Source organism: Canis aureus, chromosome 9 (genome assembly GCF_053574225.1).
Source record: "Canis aureus isolate CA01 chromosome 9, VMU_Caureus_v.1.0, whole genome shotgun sequence".
NCBI lineage: Eukaryota > Metazoa > Chordata > Mammalia > Carnivora > Canidae > Canis > Canis aureus.
In genome coordinates, this window is record NC_135619.1 from 14871258 (window position 1) to 14898071 (window position 26814).

At 39.8% G+C, this 26814-nt stretch overlaps 1 protein-coding gene and 1 pseudogene across 5 annotated transcripts in view; one reads left to right on the forward strand and one right to left on the reverse strand.

The window, feature by feature from the left end:
- The window catches only part of AKAP6 (A-kinase anchoring protein 6), a 539311-nt gene that overhangs the window by 246994 nt on the left and 265503 nt on the right, over positions 1–26814 (forward strand). For all 5 annotated transcript variants that reach the window (XM_077908985.1, XM_077908989.1, XM_077908988.1 and 2 more), the window contains 2 exons: positions 13146–13397; positions 21671–23437. In XM_077908985.1, coding sequence (XP_077765111.1) covers positions 13146–13397; positions 21671–23437 — 2019 coding nt within the window. The remainder of the gene's footprint in view (positions 1–13145; positions 13398–21670; positions 23438–26814) is intronic.
- Positions 2669–7172, reverse strand: LOC144321289 (dnaJ homolog subfamily A member 1-like; annotated as a pseudogene).

A 26814-nucleotide genomic window follows, 5' to 3' on the forward strand; every position in this document is an offset into this window, starting at 1 on the left:
AAAGACTAGTTAAAGATAAACCAGAGGTGACCTTGCTCTTCTATGGTAACAAATGCCACTTTGGCCAGGTATCTTCATAAATGCCTGACCTAGTCATCTGCTTCAGGACCAGTATTAGTAGCAGTATTAGGGTATTATTAGTATTATTATCGTGAAACTATCATATGTGTGATATGAAATAAAACAAATGAGTAATTATGGGATCTTCTAATTCCATCACCCCTGGTTCTTGAGAACCAGGAGTCTTGGTGTAGAAGAAAGGAGATATTGACGTAGAACAGAAGATGTTAGATAAAACCATTGTAGTCGGGAATTTGAATTGGAAATATCAGTTATGAACTCATATTTTGTTTTTAAATATTCATATTTTCTGTCTCTGTTAATTAAAAATCCTACAAACAATGACTAATCCAGTAGTAATGATTCTTCTTATTACCCAGATGTAGTCTGAAAACACTTTTCCCATTAAAGGAAATCAAGGCTTTTTAGAAAAATGGCTAATTTCAAGTCTGGAAATACACAAGATGAGTGAGGAAGCTATAAAAAACAATTAGAATAATCAACTTGAAGTCAGATTGAGGGGGATCCCACTGGCTAATCATGGACAATTTGAATTTCAATAAGATTAAGCATTGTAACAGATCAAAACCCAACCCATATGTCTAAGTCAATGAGTACTTGGTATTAAGTAAACCAAATGGTTGCTTACCTTCTGATTTAACAGAAAAACAGTTCATTATCTTGAAAACTGGGCTGAGAATCAAGCATTTATCTTGACTTTCCTTTATGAATTGTATCACTTTAAACAAATAGTTGATAAAGGGAAACATTTTCTAATAAAGTTATTCCAGCTATTAAAGCAAAATGATAGAATATCATTATTCTGCACCCTCCAATGCATTGATAGATTTAGGCACAGAGCATCAACTACCAGAAGAGTTGATATCATCAACTATCAAAAAAGAACAAAAGCAAAGGAAAAATGCCCCTTGTTGAAAGAATGCAACAGTACTTGTACTTTTGTTAAAGAAATTGAACCTGAAACTAATTAGACCTCAAGATTTAGCTGCCAGTTTGTAGAAAGAGAACAAAGGAACCAACATGGTGACTGCAATCAACAAATCCTAATTATGGGAAACTCTGCAGGTGTAACGCTGCAGGATCTTTAACAGATTAATTACATGAAAAAAGAATATAGATAGAATCTATAGATTTAAAAAGACTTAAAGATCACAGCAAGTGAAAAACTGGGCAAAGTAAGTTATAATATCCAGGAGTGCATCCTTTGGTAATAAAACCAGAAAGAGATGCAAGAAAGTGATTGTTATGCAAGTCAAGAGAGTGGTCATTTTTGCAGGGATAGAGGGTTTTATTATGATGGGGAGGAGACACATGGCTAGAAAATTTTTGACTCAGATATTTGTTAGAAGGATGTTTGTCTTATAATAATTTGGTAAGCTCTACATTTTGGTGTGATTTCCCATATCTGTTTCATTCTATAAATGTAAAAAACAAAACAAAACAAAACAGGAAAAAGGAAGCATGTTAAGCAAGTCCACCCACCTGATGCTGTCCTAGAGATTATCACAATGTTGCCAGCAGTGGGTCAACCAAGTTGTGGAAAATTGTGTTCTGGGGCAAAAAGAATGTATGTTCTGCTGTAGGTACATTTGCATAATGTCAGGGATGGACTACCTTTCAAGTTGCTGGGAGGCTGGTTTTTTGTTTTCGTTATAGTTGTGCAACAGTAGGTGCACACATAGTTCCCCAGGTGACCCGTCTCTGGCTCAATAGTTTTCATTGTGTGGTGCCAAGAACACTGGCTTCATGGCCACTGTCCGCTTAAGAAAATGCACATCTCTTGGTCCCATTTCTTATCAAAGAAGCAGCCCCAGAATCTATATGATCAACAAGCACACTGCAGGGTAAGAACCACCACTGACTTCTTCGTCAAATTCTACCTGAAATCACTTTATAAAGGTGTGGGAAGTATAGATCTTCGAAGCAATTTCCAAATGGGCTGCTTAGAGTCAAGGCCATAGTTGTGATTTTTGTTAGTAAATGCACTTAGATTGTGAACCACTACCCAGCTGAGTCATGTAGAGCACTGTATGTGAATTTGTCAAAGCAAAACCTCAGAAAAACATTTTCTCTAGGGTGCCTGGGTGGCTCAGTCACTGAAGTGACCAATTCTTGATTTTTGACTCAGGTCATGATCTCAGTCCTGAGATCAAGCCTCGTGTTGGGCCCTGTGCTTGAGATTCTCCCCACCTGCCCCTGCCCCACTTGCACTTGTGTTATCTCTCTCTCTCTCAAATAAATACATCTTAAACAAAACAAAACAAAACATTTTCTTCAACTTGCAACAGCAATTATCAATTTTCTTTTCATCTTTTTTTGCTTAGGGTTTTTCCCCCCTGGGATTAGGAGTTTAAAGTGATATTCAAGCAATGAATCCTCCGAAGTTTTTAAGCAACAATTCTAATAACAACAACAAAAATTCAATAATGAAAAGAAGAACAATCCAGATTTGGATATGGGCAGGTATGGCCAGATTGAACTTCCAGCTGGTTCTTCCTCAGTTGAAGGCAAAGTAGGCTTCCAGAGTGTGAAAATGCAAGTGTGAAGGCTTCTTTTTTATATATATATATTTGAGTTTATTCTTCATTTAAATTTTAAAACACTACTATAGTTGAATATTAAAACAAAAACAATAGCAAGTAGTGAGCTATGATTATAGTCCTTCACTCATCCACTACTGCATATAAAATGCCAGCAGCAGAGTTATTCACTGGCCCCATTAAGAGGTCTGACACTGAACACCACCCCTAGGATGATGTTCATCATCCTCGCCGTCTTTCCTGATTGGGATCAAAGTCCACTAGTTCTACCTGGTCCATTTCATCAGTTCTTCTACTTCTTCCTCTCAGGTAGGAGTTTTTCCAGCAAAGAAAGTTTATCAGGAGAGAGAAAGCCATTCTCAGGGAAGTGTACCTTAAATTCGATGATTAGGCAACCCTTCTCATATGGTCTACAATAAATTGGCATGCCTTCGTTTAGCACACACTTGATATCCCCATGCTTGACAATCTGACCTGGATGAGAGGTGATGATGATGGTTCAGTTGTCAAGAGTAGAAATTGGCTTTTGAAAGCCACACAGGGCTTCAGCCAGCTGTATATCCATACACATGAAAAGATCTCCTTGTGGAGTAAAAACAGCATGGTCCTTCTGATCTAAAACGATGATAATATCTCCTGGTTCCAGTCCTAGTTCTTGGTCTCCCTCACCATGGAATGTTATCTTCTGGCCATCTTTCATGCCTTTGTCAATATGCACTTCTAGAATCTTCTTCTAACTACCTTCCTTCTGTTGCAGCTTTTACATCTGTCTTTAGGACTGATCCATTCCCCATGGCCCTGGCACTCCATACACACAGATTGAATTTGCTGAACCATTCCAGATCCTCTGATGAATTCTTACTTGCATTCCAGTACCTCGGCAATTGGGACATTCGGCTGCTCCTTTCTTACTACCTCGGCCTTCACATTTAGCACAAATCACATTCTTTTGCAGAGCTAGTTTTCTTGTTGCACCATTATATAAATCTTCTAAGGTTACTGAGAGCTGATGCACAACATTTATACCTCTCCTTTCTCTCTGCATCCTGCCTCCTCCTCCAAAAAACATATCAAAGATGTCTGTGGGGGAGCCAAAACCACCACCAGCTCCACCTTCTTTAATTCTTTAATTCTTTAATTCTTCTTTAATTCTTTGCATCAGAGAGCACTTCATAAGCTTGAGAAATCTGTTTAAACTTCTCTCTTTCATTTGGATTATCAGGGTGGTACTTCAAGACTGCTTTCCTGTAAGCCTTTTTCAATTCCTCCTGGGTGGTATTGGGTTTGACCCCCAAAACATCATAGTAAGTGGTTTCTTTCACCAATTTCTACAGCTGGTGAAAGGGCCAGGCCCCCATGTGTGTGTGGGGGGGTTGGGGGTGGGGGAGCAGTGGGAAGGAGCGTGTTGCTGGGCGCAGCACTGGCAGCCACCGCTCCTCCGTGTCTCACCAAGCATTCTGGAAAGTTCTGCCAGTGTGAAGGCTTCTAAGTCTGTATTTAGCATCTTCCTCCTCTCCTTTCTATCCAATCCTTTTCTTTCCCAAACCTACATGCTTTTTCAGTGCCTCTACAAATCAAAACAGCTGACATCCACTGTTAGCTGCTTTCTTTTGCCAGTTGAGTGCCAATTACTGTGGGTGCACTTACGAGAGGAAACTAGACTAGTACTTGGTTTATAGGGATTTGTGAAACAGAGTATTTTATTCATTTGAACCTAATTCTACAAACATCCTTTGAACACTGACCAAATGTGTGGCAGTATCCTAGCAGTGTGGCATTAAAGTGCATTTCCTGCATCCGGAAAGGTACAGTCCGGTCTGGGAAATGGAGGAGTTATAGCGAATGATAACAGCAAAATCATTTACAAATAAATAACCTCACTTCAGTCCTCACACTTCCCAAATTTTAGCAGTTAAAAGGATAATCACTATTTGTAACTATAGAGTTCTTAAATCTTTGGAGAGAGGTGTGTACTGTGTAAAGTCACAGCATCCCTCCCACCCTCCCATTACATCTTTTTCAATATGACAAAGAGGAAATTAGGACCATTAGGACAATATGTTTTCTCAAGGAAGGAAAAAAAGAGGGAGCAGTCTAATTTGAGGGAAATAAAGTACCTTGTCATAAGAACATCTATGTGTCTTTTGGAGAAAGTACAGTTTTGAAAGTCAGCTGAAGATGACATTAATGCTCTGCAGTAGGAAGTTTTTAATATGAAATTGTAAGTTTTAGTTCAAATGGCTCACTTGTGAGTTTTTATTTTAACCAAGTAACTGTGGTGTTCCCTTGATCTGTATTTTAAAATATAAAGTTCATGTATTAGGTAAGAATCTCTTCTCAGCTTTTGCTAGTGAACACACACACATATGGTGAACATATGGGTAAAAGATACTTTAACCATTTATTTCTACAATTGCTAGTAAACAAAATGAACAGTCATGATGACATGGCATTTTGCAGTAAGACTAAAATATGTATAGAAAATGCTTATATTTAATTCTTTTCTTACTGACTTTAGATCATGAAAACTTATTGTAAATGTAATTTATATTTTTCTAAATGTAATGGTATGTACTGGTTAAGCTGAGGGTGTGAGATTTTTGAAATTGTAATAGGAAAACAATAGAAGTGGATGGAGGCCTCAATGTCCTTTAAAAAGCAGGCTTTAAATCACAGTTTCTTAGAAAAACCATTTGACTGTATTCTGTAGTTACACAAATATAAGTCAAGAGTGTTTTGAGAGGATCGGTGAAATTATTTTGGGGAGATGAGAAAGAGAAACATTATTTGGGGTTGTAGATGAATGGAGAAATGCCTGCCAATTATTGTTTGCTCCCATGGAGAGGCAGCTTATAGAAACTGGGTATTTTCTGCGTTTTCTCATTTAAGGATTGCATGTAGGGAAGCAAGAGGCAGAGAAAAGTGGGAACGACTGTATTTATGGGACTTCATGAACTTAAGGTGCCAAGTGTTTGCTTTAGTACCAGGGCGAGGAAGTAGCAAGAAGGGTGGGTTTCCCTCCAAATATACTCAGCCTGGAGATTGGCAGTTTGGGCCACTTTGGAAGAATGTTGATCCATGGATACTTGTCATTTCACAAGAAAACCTTCCAGATGTTTTGAGAATGGTCAAGAATGGGCCTTATGATGAGACAGCAAACAGATCCTCTCCCAGGGACAAGTAGCAGGAGCCGAAGCAATAAGAGCACTCACGAGCGCTCATCTCTCTCCCATGCTGGTGAAAACCAAACAGTTACATACATAAGAGCATGGTTTCTCTAGAAAAGATAACCTACAACTGAAAAAATATACAACAGAACTAAAAAAAAAAGAAAAGGCACCTCTCTCACATAAATGCATAACTAAGTTAAAAGAAAAATGACCAACCAGCTGGAGTTTATTTGTAAACTGTCTTAGGTCAGTGTTTGTATGAGCTGCCTCAGTAACCATAGAAGATTCCTGTTTCAATGACAGGCAGCAGCAGCTGCAATTTTGAGACCACAATGTATCAGAAAGGTTGAGCAAAGTAGGCAGTTGACAACATAGTGTATTCAATGCATTTTACGCTGTGAGTGATGGTGAATGCCACAGAGGCTGATGCGCTATATGTGAATTAAACAAAATGGAGCACATCACTTACATTAACACAGTAACATCTAAGGAAAAAGTCATAGGCAACTTTGAAGATATGTTGCCGTTTGCTTTAATTCACTTTGAAATGGACTCCAGATTACCCTTATTTTCTTTTATACTCTCCAGAAAATAATGTGGAAGTTGTTGAATCAGGAATAATGATAGTAGTGCCATGACCTTATGACTGTGTTCTTGTTAATTTCCAAGAATCTGATGAGAATATGTCACCCAAAACTAATTTTCATATGTATTTTAACAAGAGATTATAAACTGTTTTTCTCTTCTTATTTTAAAATTATCATACAGAAAAAATTGACTTTCTTTTTTAGTGTACAGTTCTACACATTTTAACCCACATGTAGATTTGTATAACTGTCTCCACACTCAGGGTACAGAGCAATTCCATCACTCCCAAAAGACCTCCCTTGTGCTATCAGTATATAGTCATGCCCTCCCCACCCTCAATGCCTGGCAGCCACTGATCTATTGTTCATCACTATAGTTTTCTTTTGAGAATGTCATGTAAATGGAATTATATAGCATTTAACCTTTGAAACTGGCTCCTTTCACTTAGCATAATACCTTTGAGATTTTTACAAGTTTTTACATGTATCACTAATTTTTCCCCCAATTGTGTATTATGTAGATATACTATAGTTTAATCATTTACTCACTGAAGGACATTTAGGTTTTGGTGTTTATGCGTAGTTTCTTTTCATTTGTGTATGTGTCTAAGTTTTTATTTCTCTAAACTCTCGGGAGTGGGATTGCTGAGTCATATGTTAAGTATATATCTAATTTCATAAGAAACTACTAAACTGTTTTACAGAGTGACTGTACCATTTTGCATTCCACTAGTGGGATAGGAGAGTTCCAGTTGTTCTGGAGTGTCACAGAAGTGACTGATTTCTAAAAACATTATCCTTCTATCCTTAATAATAATGGGTTGTATCAGGGACAATTTGAGGATCTATAAAAAAATGTTATTGCTTGAAGAACATTTAAAAATTATCCTCAGGGATCCCTGGGTGGCGCAGCGGTTTAGCGCCTGCCTTTGGCACAGGGCGCGATCCTGGAGACCCTGGATCGAGTCCCACGTCGGGCTCCCAGTGCATGGAGCCTGCTTCTCCCTCTGCCTGTGTCTCTGCCTCTTTCTCTCTCACTGTGTGCCTATCATAAATAAATAAAAATTTAAAAAATAAAAAATAAAAAATATCCTCAATGGGGATGCCTGGGAGGCTCAGTGGTTGAGCATCTGCCTTTGGCTCAGGGCGTGATCCCGGGGTCCTGGGGTCGAGTCCCATATTGAGCTCCTCATAGGGAGCCTGCTTCTCCCTTTGCCTATGACTGCCTCTTTCTGTGTATCTCTCATAAATAAAGCCTTAGAAAAAAATTATCCTCAACATAAAATTAAAAGTTTATTGTGGTTTCAGAGGTCTGTTGATCTAGTCATCTAAATGGGCTTGTGGAGAACATCTTTTCTCAAATGAAAATATATAAGGTAATGAATGAAATTCATGGGAGATTTTAAGTAGCTAAAGGAATTGATACCAAGTGCTGATATTGAAAAGTGAAGCTAAACAATTCTATCTATTGAAGTTAAGTTTTTGTTCATTGTCATTGTACATTGTTTCATTGTAAAGTAAGGTCCATATCATCAAAATTATTGAGCATCCAACGTATTGATAGCCACTAACTATATGAAGAGGTGCTGGGGAACCGGCCTTCTAGTTGGAGAGAACATTAATATACCAAAATATATGCCCTGGGAATGAAGCTAAACTCTGACAATGATGATAAAAATCTTCATAATTATATGAAATAGCATTTTGTCACCATATTCATAGGAAGTTAGATATATTTTCTTTCATTTATTCATAACAGAACAGGACAACAGGGCCAACTCCAGGCACTGTTAAGGGCCAGGCACTCCAGGCCCTTAAACTTATGAAGGTTAACAGTTTGTCTTGGTATCCTTGACTGCCTCTCTCTGGATCTGCCTTCCCCTACCTCCACACAGTTCTAGAGTCCTCTAGTCCTCTAGCCCTCATCCTTGTGGATGAGGCATACAAGGGATAAGAGCTGCCTTTAAGTGTGATAGACTGAATTTGGGGTTTTAAGAGTGAGAGAAGTCTGGACTGGTGGATCTGTTCATCATCACCTTGTCCCAGTTGAGGCATACTTGGGAGTCAGGAGAGGAATCTGAAAGTCAGAGGAAAAAAGGTCTGGTGGAGGTAACACAATGGAGATAAAGGCTCAAATCAGTAGAAATGCTGACCAGAATTAGGTGGGAACAGGAGAAATGGGATAATTTCAGGCTAACATTATGAAAGATGAATAATGGACTAGTGGACCAAACCATCTCTCCCCTTGATGCTGGAAAGGTTCCATCTCTGTCATTCATACAATCTTCAATGTCTTCATCCCGTTCTTGATCTTATCTACTTTATAGACACTCAGGTTTCTGCCTACTAACACCCTCTGTAGAAATAGAAAAGATTCTGAAGCCAAACATTAACATTTGTTGGAGGATTATACCTCATGATGGATTTTAGTCCCTACATGAGCTTAACCATTCATTGCTGTGTTAAATTTAAAACCTCTAATTGTATAATGTTAGTGTTAATGCTTTCAGTAAGCAGATGGAGAGAAACATTTTTGCTTATGGGTCCTTAAGACATATTTGATAGATAGATAGATAGATAGATAGATAGATAGATAGATAGATAGATAGATAGATATAATAGATAGATAGACACATATATATGTCCTGAAACTGAGGGGTTGTTTCTTTTTGTATTCCTAAAAAATCTGTGAATCTAAAGTTGCTAAATTTGTTTCTAGTAAGTAGCACTGCAGTGTTCAAAAGTTTGTTATACACTGAGCAGCCATGTGAGTTGAGTCTAGTCTCTAGTTGCTATCTACTGGAGTCACATGTCCAGTCAGGGCTTATATGCATCAGTTGGGCTTTGGTTCAACTCCACCAACACATCCACCCCCACCCCCCACCGTGCTTCCACTTCACCTTATTAATCTAATGCCCATAGGGCCTCCAACAAGTCAGATCTCTCAGAGCCTTTTAATTCCAAATAGTCTCTACTGGGAGGTAGCCATTCAGGAAATCCTTTGTAAAAGTTTCTAATACCTAGTTAGCTGACTGAATTAAAATAAACAGGATGTCTATAATCTTCAGCTTCTTTCATATAAACATACAACAAACTGGCAATGATTAAGGGTCTAAGCCTGAGAAGCTTCAAATTGTTAATTCTTTAAATATTTGGTTGACATTTATATAGAACAACAGAGAAAAGCAGATTTTATATTACTAAAAGGTATGTATAGATTCAGAATCATTCAGTTATTTCTCTAAACCTCTCATTGAATATTCTAAATATAGTTTTATGTTTGGAGGGGGTGTACACACTGTCATATATGTGTATACATATATATGTACATATGTATATATGTGTGTGTGTGTGTATATATATATGTATATATATATATATACCCTTCACATATATCTGTAGTTCTTGTTCTACAGTTTGTGTGTCCTTGTAATTTTGTCAAACCACATACCTGATAGCAGAGTAGAGGGCATAAAAATAATTAAACAAACGAATAGACCCCAGAAGTTTGGACCATGCCATACATTATTTAGTTTCAGATTTTCAGCAGAGACTACATGTACACATTGCCAAAATACTCAATAGAGGGAGATCAGCTCTTGTGGGAAGAGTATTTCTTTCTCCTCAGGGCCCATCTGGCTTCTTTGGGAGCAGAGCCAATTTATATTTCACAGACATCTAAGGAGGAGGGTGCGAAAGCCTTAGTTAACTAGTACCATTGATACTTTAGTGCCCCTGGATAGTTGCTTAGCCATCTTGACCCATGACCTGGCTCTGACTAAGTTCCTATGTTCATTGTGAAGGAGCCGAATTATGTGTAAGATGAGTGATGGCATGTAGTTTTCATGGTGCCAAGACTATACATAACATATCGTATTGGAAGGTGGGAATGGTGTGGCTGAGAAATACTTATATGGGTATTCAGAGCAAGTGGCATAAGCTACCCAACTTTTCCCTCTCCTAAATATATAATATATTCTGCATCTGCAGGATTGTAGTGGGACCTAGGAGATAGATACTAACAAATTCAAATTATGAAATCAAGAGTGTGAGGAAGTGGAGAACATTGCCAAGGGAGTGGTTAAAGTGATCATTGTAGAGGCTGTGCTCGGAAGGAGGTGGTATGTAAGAAAAAAGAGGGTAGAGGGGTTGGTGGGTAGATTGAGGTTATAAAGCACCTATAGTGGGAGAGTGGGAGTGAAAAGATCAGATAATGAGAGGTTGGTGGCAGAGGGGACTTTCTGATATTGTTCCACAGGTGAAGTGATGACAAGGTTCGAAGTAGAGCTATGGCAGAGAGTTATACCAGTGGAACAGGTATGAAGGTCTTAAGGATTATGGAGTAAAGGACATTTGAGGCTAAGGTATTGATTGGTTCATCAGTGTGAATATTGACATTACCAAAGATAATGGAGACGAGAAAACTGAACCACATGCATTCTTCAGTGTGGAGGATTGAAAGAAAAGAATATAGGTAATAGTAATGAAGAAAGAAGATGGGAAGGCTAAGCAGACACTGGGCACCTAGCGAAAATAAAGCATCTTAGTATGAGGACAAAAGAAAAATGATCAGAAAGTGGTAAAGAAGCACCATAGATTGCCCTTCCCCTAGCAGCCCTTCCCTCCCCATCTTTCAGGTGAGGGCTAGGAGAGTGAACAGCCTTTACTGGGAAGGCAGTGGGGGAAGCAGGACCCTTGGACAGAATCAGGTTTGGGTAGGAGAAGGAGATAGAAGTACCATTCTGTGAAAAAGTTAAGTAGAGTTTTGGGTTGCCTGGCTGGCTCAGTGGTTGAGTGTCTGCCTTTGGCTCAGGGTGTGATCCCGGAGTCTTGGGATTGAGTCCCGCAGCAGGCTCCCTGCATGGAGCCTGCTTCTCCCTCTGCCTATGTCTCTGCCTCTCTCTCTCTCTCTCTCTGTGCCATCTCATGGATAAACAAATAAAATCTTAAAAAATAGTTAAGTAGAGTTTTGTTTTTGTTTTACAATGGAATGGAAATATTAGCCAGGACAGTACAAAGAATTTGGATGAGATCAGCTGCAGGAGGAAGAGAGTTTCCCAAGGCAACACAGTACTACATAGAAATGAATTTCCTAAGAGGGCAAATGATACAGGTCATTTGCTTTGGGATGGTGGTGGGTAAGGTATCAGGAATGAGAAGTGTAGGAGGTAAATCAAGTAGATGCTCCAAGCAGGCATCTGCTGAGACCCAAGCAATATGGAATATTTGAGGCCTACTTTCATGTGCCAAAGGCCAGCAGAGACTGATTAACCTAGCTGTGAGTGGTTCCCATGCACTGGTTTGATTGAAATGGAAATGTGTTTGAATGGATTTGTTTGATTGGAAATGTGATTTTTGCCCCAAATCCCTTTTGGACTACATGTGCTCATGGGCTACATTTGTAAGAACTTTACCTAATTAGGACTCCAAAATCTGTTTAAACTTTTAATCTATTTCAAATTATTATCACCAATCTATATAACTATCACCAATTCTTGGTCTTCAAGAAATAATATTGGAACAGTTATTGGAATTGTACAATAATTATTACTAAAAATTCGACACAACTTCCCATCATTCTTCAATAGATTTTTTTTCCCCTACTATTATGTAGTAAATACAGATTCCACTTTAGTTTTTCTTTAGAAACAACTAATTGAATTCATATGAAATTGAAGGGTTGTTTCTAGCACAGACTGACTGTTTGGATACTCATGATAGGACTCAGACCTCAAATGTTATCCTAAAATTTTAGCCTTAACAGAAATCATAAATAAAAGCCCCATTAAAAAAAAATCACAGAGGCATAAAAAAGAATGAATCACTGAGTACTTTTAGCTGACATGGACATCCTTTTGATGCTTAATGGATTCAAATTGCTCAAATAAATATTACTATTGACGCTACCCATTTCATGCTGCTGGCCTCTGATAGCACAATGGGAATTTAGGAAATTGTAAGGACAAATGACATATCAGACACCAAATCTGCCTACTTAATAGTATGTGTAGAGGAGATTGAAACTTTGATTTAGTAATGTTTTGTTTAAAATGTCCAGGTCTTAAAACAAAACTATAATTTTGTCTTTCTTTGTCCTTGGGGATTTTCTGGCTCTCTTCCTTAAAAAGTAATCCTGTCAGACCTATAAATATAGAGAACCAATTGTGGTTTCCAGAGGGAAGAGGGGAGGGAGGATGGCTAAAATGGGGGAAGGGGAGTGGGAAATACAGGCTTCCATTTATGGGATAAGTATCACAGGGATAAAAGGCATAGGTTGGGGAGCATAGTCAATGATGTTGTAATAGCGCTGTGTGGTAATAGACGGTACCTACCCTTGTGAACATAGCATAATGTATAGAGAAGTTGCATTGCTATGTTGTACACCTGAAACTAATGTGACATTGTGTGTCAACTATACTCAAAAAAGGTCTAAGAAAAGAGTGATTCTGATTACAAAGTGTGGGTTGAAATTTAGATATGCTTATGAATTTAAATATTAAAATCTGTTATTATGGGAATGTGATAATTGTCCCTTACACCAAAGACCCCTTGACTCATTGAAAAGGGTTGGGAGTTCCTATGAACTGGTCTGGTGCCCAGGAAAATGACCTGCAACTGTGTATCTGATCTAAAACAAAGGTAAGTTAGCCAACATGTGGTTTACCTGAGTTGCTCGCCCTGACGATTGGTGTCAAGTGAAGGAGTGAGTCCTCTCCCTCAAAATAAGCCTAAATAATCTTCATATATTTTGTTTTTCTTTACTGCAGGACATTTGTGAAGATATTTCTGATCACGTTGAGCAAATCCATGCCCTCCTTGAAACAGAGTTCTCCCTGAAGCTGCTGTCCTACTCCGTCAATGTGATCGTGGACATCCACGCGGTGCAGCTCCTCTGGCACCAGCTCCGAGTTTCGGTGCTGGTCCTGCGGGAGCGAATCCTGCAGGGTCTGCAGGACGCCAATGGCAACTACACCAGGCAGACGGACATTCTGCAGGCTTTCTCTGAAGAGACAAAGGAGGTGGGTATTTGAAGCCAAGTAATGTGTCATCAAGTGTAGTCATCTGAGAGTTTTCATTTCAGAGAGGTGGGATAGGCATCCTTTCAAAGTAAATAATCAAGCCCTGAGCCAGGTTTTGAATCTAGGTATAGTGACCAGAGGCTAGGGCACTTCTAATGTGAATAAAGCTTTATTTAGGCCATAGTTAATTCACACCTGACCACTCATAATTGTTGGTGCTAACCTGGCTTCTTGTTTCCTGTTCAGTTATTTGATAAATATTTATTGAGCACTTATGATGGCTAGGCACTAGGTGCTAAGAATATAATAGTGATCAAAATGTGGTCTTTGCCTTCAAGGAGTCTAGTACTAGATCGAGACAAAAAGTTAGACATTAAGGACAGATTGTGATAAGTCTATATGATGCCACTGGATGTCAGAGAGGGGCACCTAACTCAGACAGGAAAGCTTTTCCAGAGGAAGTGGGTCCAGTCTGGAACCTGAAGGAGAAGCAGGATTAGACTGGGTAACAGAGGTAGAAAGTGTTCGAGACAGAAGGAATGGCATCATCAAAGATCCAGAAGTAAGAGAATGACAGATTCAGAGAGCTATGGACAACACTGGATCAAAAAGTTCAAAGGACCAGGATTTGAACAAATAGGTAAGTGGAGATCAGATGATGAAGATGAAAAGCCATATTAAAAACCATATGAGGGACACCTGGGTGGCTCAGTGGTTGAGCATCTGCCTTCAGCTCAGGTCGTGATCCTGGGGTCCTGGGATAGAGTCCTGCATCGGGCTCCTCACAGGGAGCCTATTTCTCCCTCTGCCTATGTCTCTGCCTCTCTCTGTGTCTCTCATGAATAAATAAATAAAATAAAGAAACAAACCAAACCAAAACAAAAACCATATTAAAAGAACTGAACTTTATTTTAGGGTCAGCAGGAGAGTTTGTTTAAGGAATTGACATGATTACATTCATGCTTTGAAAAAATCATTCTGGATGCAATGAGTCAAATGAGCTTTGGAATTTTGTATAACTAATGTATCTGGATTTTTTGTACTTATATTATAAGAGTAGTTTAAAGAGTTTGTTGTCACTTTTGATGCATGGCTCAAGAATGAACACTGTAGGGGCTCCTGGGTGGCTCAGTTGGTTAAGTATCCAACTCTTGATTTCAGCTCAAGTCATGATCTGGGGGTTGTGAGATTGATCCCGTGTTGGACTCAGCATTCAGCAGTCTGCTTGTCCCTCTCCCTCTCCCTCTGTATATCACCCCTCACCTCAACCTCACTTGTACTCTCTCTCAAATCAATCAATCAATCAATCAATCAATCAATCTTTAAAAAAAGAATGAACACTGAGAATTTGAATTCAAATGAACTTTCCTAATCCCACATAAAATTTGACATATATAGGAGTAAAGCATTGTGCAAAGCAAGGACTGTGTGTGTGTGTGTGTGTGTAGATAGTCCCTTGGCTCTTGACATCCACTTTCATGCTCTACCCTTGGTTTTGTGGAAAATATATATAAAAGTTTATAAGACACTTGTATAAATAAATAAAATTAAAAGACAGTATAATGAGTGTTGCATAATTCAGTATTAATTAATGTTTCAGTGGCTCCTACATTATCAACAACACAAAACAACTCTGTGCCTATTCTCATAAATTATTTATACTTGTTGATTATTGTTTTCATAATAATGATACTCTTGCTGAAGCAAATTCCCTGCAGGCCCTGGAAGTTTATGAGAATCAAGATCTACTGGGCTCCACTTGAAGTTTTAGGTTCTTTGTCTTCATCCTTTCCTGTTATTGTGGCAGTGAGGGAGGTGGTAGAGTCCTCTGGTAGAGTCCTTTTTTTAAGTCATAGAATGAACACGAGGGTGTGTGTGTTAGTGCCCAGATGCCATCGCTCCCAGATGGGATCCTTAGTGTGTCCTTGACTGGGACTCTTGTGGTTCTGGGAGACTACGGAGAAGCCCAGCTTGTCCAACTCTGCCCTAAATGTGCTATTCATGAGGTGTATGCAGTGAGGGAGAGATGAGGGAAAGACGTATCTAAATTCTGAAACCCTCTTTCTTGAGATAGCACCTGCCATCCCCAGGCTATACTTTGTTGTCACTGTCATTCCTCCTTATGTGTCCTGCTGGCTCTGCCCAACATCCAGTATTGATCAGTCATCAGATCTGCCTACTTTCTACTATTGGAGGTGGGGGGGGGGGGCGGGCATAAGAAATCACTGGATAAAATCAGTTCATTTTACGTATTTATTTATTCATTAAATAAACATTTATTGATCAGCAGCTCTTTGTTGTAGAGCAGAAGATATAGCAGTATTCTAGGACTTCTTGTTATCACTGGTGGTGTTTTGTGGAATATGTTCATCATGCACTAGTTTGAACTTGTGTCATTCAAGAAGCGGTACCCAAGATAATGATGAAGAGCCACTGAGGCTAATTGTCACTGGCCACCGTTTTATATTTTGAGTTTATATTAAGTAGGTATGGCTCTCACAATGTGAGCTCAACAATTATTTACAGATTGATTAGAAACAATTTAGTGCATTTTCATATTTGAAATTCTTTAGTTCTGTCATAAATATGCAAGAATATGTTGTGTGAGGGATAGAAGAACGGTGGATTCTCAGCCATCTGCTTTGTGGATATTTTTCTATAAATTGAAGCACAGTTTCCATTATCCTTCCTAAAGCTGTGAAAACCTGATCCTATTTGTCCTTCTAGTGTGACTCCATGAGAACATTTCAAAGACTGCTTATTTTTTTTGTTTCTGACAGCAAGAACACTGGGATTGTGGAAAACAGGAAGGGAATTAGGATAAAATTCTAAGCTTTATCAGAATATATTCAGCTGCAAAAAATTTGTAGAATGAAGAGGGAAATGGCATAAAACAGGCTGATAAACTGAAATAGTAGATGTCCTTCCAGTAAAAGTGAATTCATTTTCTCTTTTTGTAAGTTTTTGTAGTTTTTGTCTCTGAGCCACATTGAAGGATAAGTTGGAAAGCTGGGAAAGTGGCAAGTTCTTTCTCTTTCTGTCTTTGCAAAAACAAAATGTGTAAGTTTAGTTCTTTTATTTAAATATGACACAGACCATATTTTGTAAGCAAATTAGCAAATGTTTTGCTAAAACAAAACCAACCAACTGAATGAATAAAAAACAGAGCAAAGCTCAACATTGTGTATAAAATGCGTTGTACTGAAATTTTTTACATTTCAGATACTTTGACGAACACTTTATTGTTTCATATAGTAAGGAGGGTAAGGGATATTAAAAATAGTTCCATTTTATAGATGGAAAAACTGAATCTAAGAGAGGTTAAGTGACCACTTAAGGATATAAAGCTGGGATTAATTAAATGGAACAAATAAACCAGCTCTTAATTGATCTCTGTTGTAATAATAGTAGTTCTTCCCTCCCTCTCTCCTCTGCCCCTCCCTTCCTTTCTGCTTTTCTTTCTATCACTCTTAAATATTTATTGCTTTCCTACTATGTATAAGGTACTAGGCATTCAAAGATGAATAACACAGGTTAGGAATCACCCTCATAGTTTTGTTAGAGCCTCAAATAGTTCCAGGAGGTAGGCTGGGAAGGTGCCGTTATTATTTTACAGATGATATTATTGTATCGGCTGAAGGCAGACCTTAACCAACTGAGACACCCAGGCACCCCAAGAACATTCTTTTTTAAAAATTGCCTCTGTATGGATGGTGAAATCTAGAAAAATACTTTTGAAGAATCCTCTTAATAACAGTTTAAAAAAATGCATGGATAAATGCTTATCATTTGGTCTTTAGGATATGAAGTAGATAATACACTGTGTGCTGTTTTTTGTTTTGTTTTTCAGGGAGGGATTTTTTCCAAATTAAAAATGCAGTCTTATTAAAAATAGTCACCCCTGAGTGACAATCAGCCATGCACAGAAATAGTTGGCCTGGTTGGAACCAAAGGGGCACTGAGTGTTTTTGAGTGTGGTATTTTCTTCTCCAAACAAAGGACTGGCTACAGAAGGGATCTTCAGGGGAAGACTTAGGAAAACGTAGCCATCCCCTATTAGCTGAGATGTAGCCTCATATCAGATATTCATCAAATATCATTTACTGAGTACCAGTTATTTTCAAGCATGACAGTGTTCCTGATCTTAGAGTTCTGTCACCATCACAGAGGACATCAGACACTTTCCCTGGGCTATAGAAACAGGTGATTGACACTTGTAGGAGTCTAATTTTTACCTGAACTCTCAAATTTCTTTTTCTCTACCCATCGTGGAAACACTTTTACTTAAAACCTCTTTCACCTCACTTAGGTAGCTACAGTGCTGTACTTATATGGTAAAAATGATAGAAAAATTATGCAAATTTCAACTAGTTAGTAATTTAAATACCAACTTATGAGAGAGTTTGGGAACTTAACCATCATTTATAATACTAATTTTGCAAAATTATTAAGTTCTGAGTACTGAACAACCAAATTAAAATAATTAAATAAGGGACACGTGGATGACTCAGCAGTTGAGCATCTGCCTTCAGCCCAGGGTGTGATCCTAGAGTCCAGGGATCGAGTCCCCGCATCGGGCTCCCTGCATGGAGCCTGCTTCTACCTCTGCCTGTGTCTCTGCCTCTCTCTCTCTCTCTCTCTCTATGTCTATCATGAATGAATAAATAAATAAATCTTAAAAAAATTTGTAAAAAAAAAAAATTGAATGAAGTGTAACTTGTTCAGCTGGCTGATTCCTTGTTGGTTTTGGCTTCTTTTAGTCCAGGTATGAAGCATAAAAGCCACACAGTTCCATTTAGATAATTTTTATTGAGATTGGAAGTTAATATTGGTTTCTCATTTTTGTGCAGTGTAATTTAGCATAGGGATACCTCTCATTTTGAATAAACTTGCCTCCTCAATATACTTGATTAGTAAAAGTAATAATATAATAAGTAATAAAAGTGAACATTCATTGAGCACCTATTCCTGTGCCAGATTTGTGTCTTACCTTTATTATCTCACTTAAGACTCACAATGGCCCTTGACATGACTTATCGTTTGCTTTTGTACTGGTGAAGGAATTGAGGTTTAATGACATCAGGCTACTGGCACATGGTCACATGGCTAATTTGTGGTAGAGCCAGAATTTGACTCTTAAACTCAGCCTTTTATTCACTAGAGTCAACTAAAACTACATAATCAGAGGAAGAAATTACATGAAAGCATAGAGTTACATTCCAAAACATCGTCAGATTCATCCATTCATTCATGTATTGAACAGATACATCTGTGATTACTTACTCTATGCATGTCACTATGCTAAATGTTGCAAGCGTTCTGGTGAGTCAGCCATTTTCTATATGATTTATACTCCTGTGGAACTTATAAACCAATAGGATAAACAAATTAATCAAATAATCACAATAGTATTTATTTACAGATTGAGGTAAATGCTTAAAGGAAAAACAACATAGTTTTATGAGAGCTTGTAAAAAAATCTGACTTAGGTGGGAATTTGGAATCTTGAAGAAGTGAAGCTTGATCTAAGGTCTGAGGGATGAGTACAAGTAAACTAGTTAAGGGGTGTTGTAGGTAGGAAGCTTTCTTTCTTTTTTTTAAATATTTTATTTGCTTATTTGAGAGAGTGAATAAGAAAGCACAAGCAGGGGGGGTGGAGCAGAGGAAGAGGGAGAAGCAGACATTGGGGAGCCCAACACCTGGCTTGATCCCAGGACTCTGAAATCAGGAGTCTGGATCATGACCTGAGCCAAAGGCAGGTGCTTCACCAACTGACAAAGGAACAAAGGTATTTCCTTCTTGACAAAGGAAATACCACATACAAAAGCCATGAGGCTGAAGGAACTCATTATGTTCAAATACTGAAAGGAGGACACTTTGGTTGGGTGCAGCCAGGGAGGGGATGGTGGCTTGAGAGAGGCCTCTATATGTATGTTCTTAGAAGGGTCTGGGTTTTTAACCCAATAGCAAGAATCTAACAAAGCTAATAGCAGGAAGTATCATGTTTGCAATTTGTAAAGATTACTCTTTAAAAAAAAAAAAAGATTTTTTCATTATTTTAGAGAGAGAGTATGGGGATGAGGGGGGTGGGGTAGAGGGAAAGAGAGAGAGAATTCCAAGCATACCCCCCACAGAGTGTGGAGCCTGATATGGGGCTTGATCTCACAACCCTGAACTCATGACCTGAGCTGAAACCAAGAGTTGGATGCTTAACCAACTGTGCCACCCAGGTGCCCCAAGGTTACTTTTTACAATGTGGCAGTATGGAAAACAAGCTGGAGGAGGGGGTATGTCTGTTGAAAATAATATTCAATGAATCAAAGAAAATTGTGATACAGAGATCAGAGTGTGGACTCTGGGTCAGAAAACCTCCATTTAAGATCTAGCTCGGCCCCTAGATGTGAGGTCAAATGCTAGCTATGTACCTTCTTTTGGCTTCTGTTCCTCTTATATAAAACAGGGACCGTAGTACAGACCCCAGAAGAAAGTTATTGTGAGGATTCAATGAAAAAGTAATAGTAGGAATAAACCTTCCCCATTTATACATGAGGAAATTGGGGCTTAGAAAAGTTGATGAGGTGGATGATGATGATGATGATGATGATGATGATGATTATTTATCTGAATATTGTGGAGTACCAGTGAGAGGAGTAGGAGGTAAAGGCAAGGTGAAGTTACAAAAGGAGAGAAAACTTCCAAAAGCAAAATGAACAAATGAACAAATGAACAAAGAAAAAAACAGTGGAAGGTCCTAGAGTACCTGGATCTTGGGACAACCTGGCTGAAAGGAGGGGTTCAGCAGCCACATGACTTCTGGCTTCAGTTTGTTCACTTGGTTCCTCCTCCAGGAGAAGAAACGACCCTTCACTTTTTAGTTTCCTTCCTTCTCTTCCTAAAAAACTAGATTACATCAGGCTGTCCTTAGCCTGCTAGGCATAAAAGGATTCTAGGGCCCTTCTGTCTTCAGCAAATTGTCAATCAAAAATCTCCCCATTTGTTGTATGCTATTAGAAATTGCATTAGTGGGGCAGGGGTGGCTCAGTGGTTGAGCGTCTGCCTTGGCTCAGGTCATGGTCCTGGGTTTGAGTCCCACATCAGTCTTCCCTCAGGGAGCCCGCTTCTCCCTCTATGACTCTGCCTCTCTGTGTGTGTCTCTCATGAATAAATAAATAAAATCTTTAAAAAAAAAAGAAAAGAAAAAAGAAACTGCATTAGTGATGAAGGGTGCCTGGGTGGCTCAGTCAGTTAAGTGGCCGACTCTTGGTTTCATCCCAGGTCATGATCTCAGGGTCCTGGGATCAAGCCCTGCATTGAGCTCTGTGCTTAGTGGGGAGTCTGCTTGAGGATTCTCTCTCCTTCTGCCCCTCCCCCTCCTCAAGTAACTAAATCTTCTTTAAAAAAGAAACTGCGTTAGTGATCAGATAAAAGCCTTCATCACATAATTGAAGATTAAAAATACTCACGTGTAAAGTCTTTTTTTTTTTAATTTTAGCAGAGAGGGCTTTCAAATCAAACTCTGGCTTATCTTGAGTTATAAATAACAAGAGCGGGAGGCACTTGATATCTAACATACACCAATGGGAGTGGGGGAGAGGAATGCATGTGAGAGAGAGGGGACAGGGACTAAGATGGTAAGTTTTGATATTCATTACTTTTCTCCAGGATTACCCGTGTTGATCTTCAAAAGGGCGGGTATGAACAGAAGCTGGTACTGAACTGTTTCTGTGATGTATGCAAATTCAGTAGTTCACCTTTGTGATTTGTGAATATATAGTTAACATGACAGACTTGTGAAATTGGTTATACCACTTAAACACATTTATTGAGCATCTTCTATAAGCTAGCTACTGTTGCAGGTGCTGGAGTGATAGCAATGTGCAAAGCAGACGTTTGTGGAAATTTTATTCTTATATTACTTTGTTCCCAGAATTTTATTACTGAAGGCATCACATAAGAAGTGCTTATTAAATGAACTATGGGCTATTTTAAAATGGAAAGTTAAGGGAAGAATGGATGTTTTTGGCTTGACCTTGACCATTTCTATCAAGGCTCTATTCTCCAGATTAAAGAAGAGTCCTGAAATATTTAAGAACAGGATACTATAGAAAGCAATATAATTGATTAATATGCCTCTCTATATGTTAAACCAGAAGCAGTTGAGACTGCTGCATTTTTTCACCTTTACAGTGGCCTCTGCTGAGATTTCATGTGAACAGCTAGTTGAGTATAATTGATGTCGCATTTACTGAAACTGTTGCCCTTGTCTGTTTCAGGGCCGGCTTGATTCTCTAACAGAAGTGGATGACTCAGGACAGTTAACTATCAAATGCTCTCAAAATTACTTGTCTCTGGATTGTGGTATTACTGCTTTCGAACTGTCTGACTACAGTCCAAGTGAGGATTTGCTCGGTGGCCTAGGTGACATGACCTCTAGCCAGGTCAAAACCAAACCCTTTGACTCTTGGAGCTACAGTGAGATGGAAAAGGAGTTCCCCGAGCTCATCCGAAGCGTTGGGTTACTCACTGTGGCTACTGACCCCATCCCTTCCAACTGCAGCGAAGCAGCAAGTGAGGAGGGACCTCAGGTATCTCTTTCAGCAGATGACAAAAGTGGATGTGAGGAAAGCAGTGCTTTGACAGTCGAGGAGCAACCGAGCTTAGTGCCTGGGACGTCATCTTCAGGGGAAGCTCTGACAAATGCTGATCAAGCCCCTCCTGAGACTGTGAAGCAAGAATCCAGTTCTTCCTCACAACTTGGGACAAAGAACCAACAGCCTCTGCCTTGTGAAAATGCAACTCCCAAGCGATCCATCAGAGATTGCTTTAACTATAATGAGGACTCTCCCACACAGCCCACGTTGCCCAAAAGAGGGCTTTTCCTTAAAGAGGAAACTTTGAAGAATAATCTGAAAGGCACTGCAAGAAAGAAGCAGATGGCTGATCTCAAGCCTGAGATGAGCAGAAGCACCCCCTCTCTAGTGGATCCTCCTGACAGATCCAAGCTTAGTTTGGTGTTACAGTCTTCCTACCCCAACAGTCCTGCTGCTGCCAGCCAGTCCTATGAGTGTTTGCACAAGGTGGGAGATGGGAATCTTGAAAGCACCATCAAAAGTCGCATCAAGGAAATATCCTCCAGCCTGGGAAGGCTTAGTGACTGCCATAAAGAGAAACCTCGACTTAAAAAGCCCCAGAAAGCCCCAGAAGAGGGGCCTCTGTGCCGAACACCTAAACGGGGAGCCGGTTCTGGCAAGCAAGCCGAAAACAGGAGGAACTCAGTAGTGCCGAATGGAATTCCTTCAGGTACTCCCAAGGCCACAGAGGGACCAGAAACAGAGTCCGTTTCCCCATCCTCACTCGAGCCGTGTAATCAGAAAAGTTGGAATGCCAAATTGCCAGCGCAGTCAGAAACATCCAGTTCACCACCTTTCACCCAAAGTAGCGAATCCTCTATTGGCTCAGACAACATGGTGTCTCCAGTACCCCTTCTTTCAAAAAACAAAAGCAAAAAAAGTTACTCCTCCTCCCCAAGTCACGTCACCAGGAATGGTCAGGTTGTGGAGGCCTGGTATGGCTCTGATGAATACTTAGCACTACCCTCTCATCTTAAGCAGACAGAAGTTTTAGCTTTAAAGTTGGAAAACCTAACAAAGCTGCTGCCTCAGAAACCCAGAGGAGAAACCATCCAAAATATTGATGACTGGGAACTGTCTGAAATGAATTCAGATTCTGAGATCTACCCAACGTACCATGTCAAGAAGAAGCATACAAGGCTGGGCAGAGTGTCTCCCAGCTCGTCCAGTGACATAGCCTCTTCACTGGGAGAGAGCGTGGAATCTGGGCCCCTGAGTGACATTCTTTCCGACGAGGAGTTGTGTATGCCTCTCTCCGGTATGAAAAAATACATTGATGAGAAGTCCGAGAGAGCTTCATCCTCTGAGAAAATTGACAGCCATTCAGCCACAAAATCTGCTTTAATTCAGAAACTGATGCAAGATATTCAACACCAAGACAACTATGAAGCCATATGGGAAAAAATAGAGGTAAGGTGGTCTTCTTAACTTGAAAGATTTCTCACCTGATCTTTGGAAGTAGTGCTGGGGAAAGGTCAATCCCTCCCCATCCTCATAATAAAAATGTTACTATGTTTGATAAGCCTGATTCCTCAGAAGAAGAGAAGGAGAAGCACAATGATCACTCCACTGCAACAGAGTATGTATCTTTAGGAACTACTCTTGTCAGTGCATTAGCCTGCTGTGTCCCTGCTTGGTATAGGAATCCCTGTAGATATTGCTCACACCTAACATGGTTCCTGATGAATGGTGGGCCCCTTTGGGTGGAATACAACAAAATAAAGTAGAGCAGTAGCTGTGCACACACCAGTACCTCAGGAATACGTGAATGGAATGTTGCAGTTATCCTCACTGATTTTTGATTTGTTTGTTCTAACCCCAGAATAGTTTACCATTCCCAATGTTAACTCCCTATAGAAATAAACCAGATGTTTCTAATATTGGGGGGAATCTTTGTGTTTCTTCAATCTTCCTCCTTTTTGAGGCCCCTGGCTAATAACCATGCTTCCTATTCTCTGTACCATCTGTGGCTCTGAGATGGGGAGTTGATATTTTGGGTAAATCTGTTTGTTTGTTTACTGAGAAAGCGAGTGAGCATGTGCACAGGAGCAGAGAGGGGGTGAGGGGCAGAAGGAGAGGTAGAGAGAGAATCTTAAGCAGGCTCCACCCCTAGCACAGAGCCCAACTTGGAGCTCAGTCATGACCTGGGCCTAAATCAAGAGACAGTTGCTTAAGTGGCTGAGCCACCCAGGTGCCCCAAATCTATGCTTTTAGAATGGATTGTTAGATGAAATCTTTGAGAACAAATGTCAAAATTCTCAGACCTGAGCTCTGTAATTTAAGCTGATTTAAGACACTGGATAAAAGTATAATACACATGGAAAGGCTAACCTGGAGGAAGAAAATGAAGGTGTGTAAAACAAAGGAAAAGCTAATGGCAATATATATAATAGTAATATATATTGATAATTATTTTTACTAAGAATTTATGTATCCAATCCCTATGGCAACCCTAATATTAATCTCATTGTATGGATAAGGAGATTGAGGCTGAGAGAGACCAGGCAGTCTGCTCTAGTGTCCATACTATTAACTAAAAGCTCCCATGCCTCAGTAAGGAAGTGATCAATATATAGCATGTAAATAGTGTCATACTGTAAAGAAGAAGTAATATCAGTGGAGCCAGGATTTGCCTGGGAAGTTCTTGTGAAGTGCCAAACCTTCAGTGGAATTTTGAAGGGCATGCCAGGATTTAGACAGAGAGGATAGTGGGTATTTTAGGTAGGAGGAGCACAAACCAAAACACAGAGGTAGGAACTGGGGATGAGCATGCGTATGGGGGGTGGGGGTACAGAGACCTGACTGGAAGGTCTGTGAAGAGAGAGCAGTGAAAGCTCCCATACATATAGCACACCCAGTGGCTACAAGGCACTGAAAGCCAGTACAAGGCAATTAGAAGGTAGGACTTTTTCAGATGACAAGGCTAAGGCAGACCAGGGTTAGAAAACTTGCTTTAGGCCTCACAGCTGGTAATTACAGAGTAAGGGTTTGAACTCAGAGCCAGCACACGTAAAGCAGTGTGGGCCATGGCCTCCAGTAGCCTTTCTGGAAGATTTAGCTGATGCTAATAGGAAGGAGGTCATGGCGGTTATGATGGAGTCTAAGGGACAGCTGTGATGTGGGACTGGCAAAGGTGGGGAAGGCTGTTGAAGAAAGCAGGACCCAGAGAAGTGGTTCTAGGCCTTGCTCAGCCATTCAAGCCTGGAGTGGGCTGTGGCTGATCATGTTTCACTCTGGGCCTTGTTTCTTCTTTTGTAAATAGAGATGTTTTACGCAGATGATGGCCACAATACCAATTTCCAATGGTAGCATGTTTTGTTTCCATTATCCTGCAAATATAAGTTCAGCCTCTGGGGACCGGTATATCTTTAGTAGAAGAAAGTGTTTGGATGGGTAGCTGGCTTGAGGTGGAGATGAGGCAGGTAACTTAAAAAATATATACACTGATATTGATTATATGATAAAACCGTTAAGAGGAAGTATCTTGTGAGGTCCTGGAGTTGGGCTATGAAGTAAAGGCTGAGAGAGGATTAAGCCTCTTGGTCAGTCCAGTCTCCCTTTATCAATTCAGTGGGGCAGCTGCCAACCCCCAGGTCGGTTGACCTAGGACTTTGCACTCTAGCTTTGATCTACCTATAGTGACCTAGAGAACCTATTCTACCTGCAAGTATAACATATTAAGAGAAGGTATTATTTAACATCTTTATATCATGTGCTAGGTACTTTACCTGCAGTAATTTTCTCATAGGATTCTCAAACAACCCTACAAGGTAGGTTTTATTATCCAAAATAGACCACTTCTCTCCCCCCACCAACCCGCAGTGTTCCCACTTTGGTCCTAGCCTCCTAAGTGGTCTCTCTGCTCCCATCCTGCTCCTATTACAGTCTGTTTCTAACACAGCAGCCAGAATGATCCTTTTGAAACATAGATCAGATCAGATCACCTCTCTGCTCAAAACCCTGCACCAGCTCCTGTTGCAGAGGCCCTCCACAGACTGTTCCCTTGATTTCCTCTCTGACCTGATTCCTAACTGCTCTTCCTTATGCTCACTTCACCCCATTCCCACTGGGTTCTTTGCTGTTCCTAGAACAAGCTGGGCATGCCCATGCTTTTAGAATCTTTGTCACTTACCTCTGCCCGCGTTCTTCCCATTAGATGTTCTCATTTCTAATTTTTTTAACCTGTTCTGAGTCTGCTGAAGTATTAACTTCTCAGAGAAGCCTACCCTGACCACCTTTGAAAAGGTATAGCCCATGAGGTGCCTGGGTGGCTCAGTCATTTGGGTGTCTGACCCTTGGTTTCTGCTCAGGTCATGATCTCAGGGTTGTGAGATCAGTATTCTCTCTCTCTCTCCCTTTCCCTCCCTCCCTTTCCTTCTCCCCCCTCCCTCTGTCTCTCTAAAATAATAAATAAATATATCTTTACAAAAATAAAAGGTATAACCCGAAGGCTTCTTGTTTTTCCTACAGCTCTCACTGTGTTCTGTCATTCTTTATAATTCTGTTTAGTGTATTTGTTGTCTTAGCATGTTTACTGTTTCCCCCAGCTAGAATGGAATCTATGTGAGGGAAGGAATATTTATCTGTTTAGCTTGCTAATGAATCTAATACACCTATAACAGTGCCTGGCATATTGTAAGTGCTCAGTAAAGACTGTTGAATAAATGAATGAATCTCCATTTTAGAGTGGATGAAATCGAGTGTAGAGAGGTAAAATCACTTTTCCTAGGCTGCCCAGTTCTAGATAAAGTCTTGAGAATAGATGAATTCCCTGAGAGAATGAGGAT